The sequence below is a fragment of the Enoplosus armatus genome, chromosome 11, assembly GCF_043641665.1.
Source record: "Enoplosus armatus isolate fEnoArm2 chromosome 11, fEnoArm2.hap1, whole genome shotgun sequence".
Classification (NCBI taxonomy): Eukaryota; Metazoa; Chordata; class Actinopteri; order Centrarchiformes; family Enoplosidae; genus Enoplosus; species Enoplosus armatus.
The window spans coordinates 4686358-4692228 of record NC_092190.1 but is presented as its reverse complement, the minus strand read 5'-3'; the positions used below and the strand labels follow the sequence as shown (position 1 = coordinate 4692228).

Sequence of the window (5871 nt, the reverse complement as noted above, 5' to 3'; positions counted from 1 at the left end):
GTCTCTGTTTTATATCATTATAAACTGAATTTCTTTGGGTTTGGACTGTTGATTAGACAAAAGTTACAGTTAAAATTAAAGACCTCCCATTGGGTTGTGGGAAATTGGGATGATTTGTCATTATAAAGACTAAATAATTCATCAGAAAAAATAATCAATACTGACAATAATACGTATCAAATTTTGTTTAGGTTGCAGCCCTAGTGATCCACACAGTGATCTTATTATAGAGTGTATCGACCTGCGTAATACCCAGTGGAAACGTTTGAACCTTTCCAAAACATAATATAAAAGGAAGCTAGAAAAGTCAATAGTTTTGTACTTTTGTTGTTACACTCGTGAATTACGAAACACTGACACAACATCATATTTATAGTGCTTCTATAACTATGACACTGAATACTTACAACCCACCTCCAAAGTCGTACCAGTGCCTGCCTCCATCAGGAGGGACTCAGCCTCCACCATGAGCTGCGGTGGCTGCTGAAGATCATGCGCTCACTGGCAGATGAGGATGCCTTGAGGATGATGATGGTGATTGGTAGTAGCTGTTGATGTTGCTGCTCAGTATTGGGAAGCTTCAACATACCTGTGGTGCAAATTCTGCTTAAGTCCAACAGGGAAGAGAGTCAGACATTTAGTTCATCTGGCAGTTTAAAAAAGGTTTATCTGAATTTTTATATTATGATATGTGAATAATGGTACAGTAGCAGCAACTTCATCATTTCTGAGTAGGAGAATGATGAATTTTCATTATATAAATTTTTTATAGGTCAGGGAAAATTTGGGATTAGTGGCTGTGTGTGTGTGTGTGTGTGTGTGTGTGTGCGAGCACGCGTGTGTGTGTGTGTACTGGCTGGGTCGAAGTGGAAGTGAGCAGTAAGTCAAGGGTGACTGTCTTGTTTAAAATGATAACATGTTGGTTGCGAGTTTTTTCGTTTTCAGGCAAAAAAACAGGAACATGTGGTGTCAACTGTAGTGTCACTGCATTGCCTTTTAAAATCTTTACTTTCACAGTAATGGGTACTTTTTGGCAAGAGCCTGCTACCCACATTGTTAGTTTGGTTAATAAGTCTTACACTATTTTACATATTTTAACAAAACTATTTTCAGTACATTGTCAGTTTTTATATTTTGATGGCTACAATCAGTTCTGTAAATCCCAACTTGCTGCCTTTTCCTACAGGAATGCAATGTCTCTTGCACTCTTGAAGCTGTCTTGATACACAGAATTAACTCATGTAAACCCATAATATATTTCTTCATTCTATTACTAATTTTTGTTTGTTTTATTTGTATTGATTTATATAGTTATTTTTCAACTGCAATTCTTTTCTGGTATTGTGTAATTGTGTTACTTAGTGTATTCTAAGTTATACATAACGTACCACCACTTATACAAAATAAGGTAACTTTGGTTTATGCTAGTCTATTTTTGCTTGATAAACACCATGTTCACCAATTTAAATAACTGAATGTAAAACCTATTTGGAAATGTTGATTATTTGAAAATTGTTCTGTTTAAAAGTGTTTTCTCTTATATATTTGACATTAAATGTTGAATGGAAATAAGGAAATGCATCATTTGTATATTTACCTGTGGTGCCTATTATGTTCACTTTGAGAAAGAGAAAAGTATAGAAAAGAATTTGACCAAAGAAAACACAGAGTTTGAGAATAAACCTGTTTTACTCACTAGCTTTTAGCAAACTCGTTTTTAGCTAGCTTAAGTGAAGCTTGAGTTCATATTTTTTTGTTGTTTGTTTTCATGGTCAAAAATAAAGTTAACACAAAATTATGTCCTTGGAAATATCACAATATGCATTTAACAAGCTTACTGTACATCCATAGATGCTCTGGTCACAGTATTTGTCGCCCTAATGTGTTAGCTTTCTCTTACATTGGTTAGTTTCCTTCTCTTCCCGCCTCTGTTACAAAACACTTCATATCCCAGAAGTCTCAGTTGACGCTTGTAATCACGTGGGTTTGTATAAAACGCGAACACGTGAGCTCTGGTTTCTCCGTGTTTCCATTTGAAGGTGAAGCTAGCTTGTACCAACAGCCTCCATTCAAAGTAAGGTACGTAACATAGCTTAGCCGCTGCATCAGTCAACACGTGTTTTAGTTAGTACACTACGTTTTCTGGATGGTGTCATTTATCTGCAGTGACACAAGTAACGAGCGTTTGTGTGAACGTTTTTGTGGCTAGCCGTCATCACTGTTAGCTAACTTAATGTTAGCTGGCGTGAGCGTTACGCAATTTCTCCAAACTGTTAGCTAACATTAACGCTAGTAAACCACAACACAGCGAAGCACATGGCGGGTCTATTCAGGGGTTTTCCGCCAATTTCACATGTTTCCCAAATATATCAAAATTTAAAATACTCGTCCTGTCAGTGACCTTTGTTGTATGCTGCATGGTGTGTGTGTGTGTGTGTGTCGACCAGTTGATGGTTTCACCTTAGCTAATGTTACATCAGTTCAGCCTCCCTCAGTGTCACTATTATACAACAAAGTTGGGCTACAACAAATAGCATTAACTAACTTTATTTACAGTTTTTAACGTATATTTAACTTGTCTTTTTGTTGGATAGAACTTCAACATTAAAACGTGCCCAATCACACTTGCCCCAAACCAAAACAAATTGCTAGTTTTGTCTGACCAACAGTCAAAAACTCAAGAGATTCAATTTACAATGAGTTGGGGCTAAAACGAGTTGTTGAAGTTGATAAAATTGAATAAATTGAGCATTTTCCACTATATTCAGAAGATAATTAAAGTAGTAGTTTAACCCTACAATGACTTTCAAAAGTCAAAGCATCGACTTTTGAGAAGCTGGAGACAGTGAAGATTTTTAGCATTTTTGCTAAGATGATTTTAAAGACTGAGAATTTTTAAATTTCTAACTAATTGATTCAGCAATAAATTGACTCATCAATCATACAGGTGATTGCTGTTGTAGGTAATTGGTCCTCCTCTGCAGGACGAACTGGCATTCTTGATTGGTGTTAATTTCCCATCATTAGTTTAGTACACCAGATTGTTGACTCCATTGGCTCTAAATTTGTCATGATGAGAAAAAATCTCCATCAGACTTTTTCACAGCAGACATTTTGACTTATCAAAGTAGGAAAAGCACAGGTGTATAATGATGATGATGCTGGCTCTGTTCTACTCCAGTCTTCCAGTAAGCTGTGACAGTTGGCCAGTATGCATGATACAGGACCATGAAACTTGAGCAACTACATGGGATCATTTTATTTACACCTGCACCTTTCATACATGTCCCAAGTCTGCTAGTTGAGTGAATTGAATCTCCTCATTTCTCGTTCAGTCAGAAGATGTCGACCGTGTCTGCTGCCAGCGTGGAGTCTGCTGCTGTGACTGAGAGCCCTGAGCAGAAGAAGCCACTGAAGCCATGTTGCGCGTGTCCAGATACAAAGAAAGTCAGGGATGCTTGGTAAGTACCAGGTGCTGAGAATGAGACCCTTTCCTTGTAAGTGAAAATATTTATTGATGCCTCTGTTTCTCCAGCATCATCGAAAAGGGAGAGGAAAGCTGCTCAGAACTAATTGAGGCACACAAAGATTGCATGAGGGCGCTTGGATTCAAGATTTAACTACTCCATTTTTGTGTGCGTGTGGTAAGTATCAAATCCGAACATCGGCATGCACACACTTACGCAGGAAGCTTTATTTTTAGTGTCATCACCTTGTTTGCAACTAGAACTTGCTTGTTCTGGGTCATTTGTATCCCTCAGCTGTTACTGATTTGTCCATTGAGTACATGCTGAACTACCAGACTAGAACACCAGTGCACTGAGATGCATTCTAATTAAGTAAAATTTGAATAATACAGAGCGGATTACATGTCTGTTTTTGTTTTTTTAATGATTCATGTATGAACCTTTAGTACGAGTGTGCCTATACCACAAAAAAGCCAGCAGAGAAAGCTGCAAGTAAGAAACGGTTAACCTTTTTTTTTTTTTTTTTTATATTGTGATACTAATAAGATGTATTGTGGGGGCAACAATTGCATTCAAAACTTGAATCTGACCTTCAGTTTGCACTTAATTGGCTAGTGGAAGTTTGATCAGGCCAAATGCACACTAAAAAATTGTCCATTAGACGCAAATGCTGGTAAATTAAAAGATGCAACTTGTTTGCAGATCATTTATCTGTTGGAGGAAACGTGTTCCCTCACTCTGTACATACAAGAACAACAAGGGAACTAATGCAACAACCAAGGAACAGTGATTGAGTGTTATTGCTGCTGTTTGTTGATGGCAGAGGGCACGAAGCTCTTACTTTTCTTATCAGATCTGTATCTACAGCTGAAGTATTTGTTCAGGGGGCAGCTGGGGTCGTGTGCTTTGTGTGTGATGGCAGTGTCAATGAGGGTTGGGAGTAGGGAGACCAGTTTTAAATACTTACTTACAGAAGACAAACAAGATTGACTTGTGCATGGACGAGATTACAGACTGTGCCGTCGCTGCAGAACATGCACAGAACACTTTTTTTTTTTTTTTTAAACAGTGTATTTTGCTTTAGGTGTGACATCTTAAACTTAATTTCGTCCTTTATTTCATTGGTTACATACAAAATTAGAACTGGAAACAGGACTTGAACACTCGGTTTGCGTGCGTGTAGACTCACTGAGTTGACGGGCCACTGCCAAATGTACACTGACAACCGAAGGCCCACTTGAATTGAGTCACTGTGGTGTGTAAATGAGCCCCTGCCCTTTCTGTGAACCATGTTTACAGCTTCAGTTTCCTCTTGCTAGGTCAGTTGTGTCTTTTGGCGATAGCTGATTTCATCCATTGTTGTGCACTAACTGCAGTATCAGACGAGAACACAATGTAACGATGGGCAGAGATGGGAGGTGTGTGATGAGGAGGGGGGTGGAGGAAGTATCTGATGTGCTTACACGACTACACATAAAATGCGCCTGAAGCAATCCGTCAGCTTGCATTTCAGATTGCCTGGCTGTGAAACTTCGCCTTTATGTTCACTTGCTCTTGTAAAGGAGACATCTTTAGGCGGTAGGCTGGAGGAAATATGAATTCTATTATGTAGTAGGTCGTATTTGATGTGGTACCTAGCTAAATCACTTGACAGGTTTCTGTTCACGGAGTATTAAACAGGCCTCAGTGTTTGCTCTTATCTTAGGTCTTTAATTTTCAGTTAGCACCGTTTTCCTCAGGTCTCGGCTGTTTATGCTTTTCTTTTTTTTCTTTTTTTGCACTCTAAATGTTACATTAGAAATATGAAATGCTCATTGTGTTTTTCATCTCCTGCAGTGTGTTGCTGTGCAAGTCGAAGATGACCCTGGACACCCCCCTTTTCCCCTCTTATTTATACCTCTGCTGGAAGGGAAATGTGATGATGAAGCACTTAGTCTCTGATGGGTTGACTGTCTTTCTGTGAAATTGTTTTTTAAAGTCTTCACAATTTGAGAAATGTGTGAATATCTGAAATTGAATAAAAGTCCTATGCAATAAGACTTGCTGGCATTTCTTTTTTTAATGTAGATTAAATGCATTAAGTATTTTAACAAGAATCATTGACGTATTCAACTTAAGGTTCTGTATTGACGGTCCATTCTCTCAGTGAACGGCTGTTTGCCACAGTTGCCGTCCCTGGTATGCACTTGGGCTTAAAAATAACTTATGCCCCTGCAAAGTCAATACTTGGCATATCTGCATTCTTCCTCTGTAGTGTGTCACTCACACTGAAGTGTGCCTGCCACTGGACATGTAGTTTCACACATTGACAAAACCTGCTGGAAATGCTACGCTACAGCAATCCTGCAGTGTGTACCAAAAACTGGTTTATCTATTCATGCTACCAAATGTTTTAAGAAGGTTG

At 38.5% G+C, this 5871-nt stretch overlaps 1 protein-coding gene across 2 annotated transcripts; it reads left to right on the top strand.

Moving 5' to 3' along the window:
• The first annotated feature begins 1991 nt into the window (after positions 1-1991).
• cox17 (cytochrome c oxidase copper chaperone COX17) lies at positions 1992-5504 on the top strand. Of its 2 annotated transcripts, none has more exons than XM_070915124.1 (4): positions 1992-2079; positions 3336-3461; positions 3536-3644; positions 5304-5504. In XM_070915124.1, the coding sequence occupies exons 2-3, from the start codon at positions 3343-3345 to the stop codon at positions 3618-3620; spliced, it is 204 nt and encodes a 67-aa protein (XP_070771225.1). In that variant the 5' UTR covers positions 1992-2079; positions 3336-3342; the 3' UTR covers positions 3621-3644; positions 5304-5504. The 2 variants fall into 2 exon arrangements, with proteins under 2 accessions (XP_070771225.1, XP_070771226.1); XM_070915125.1 differs by having other exon boundaries at positions 2003-2074.
• The last annotated feature ends 367 nt before the right edge of the window (positions 5505-5871 follow it).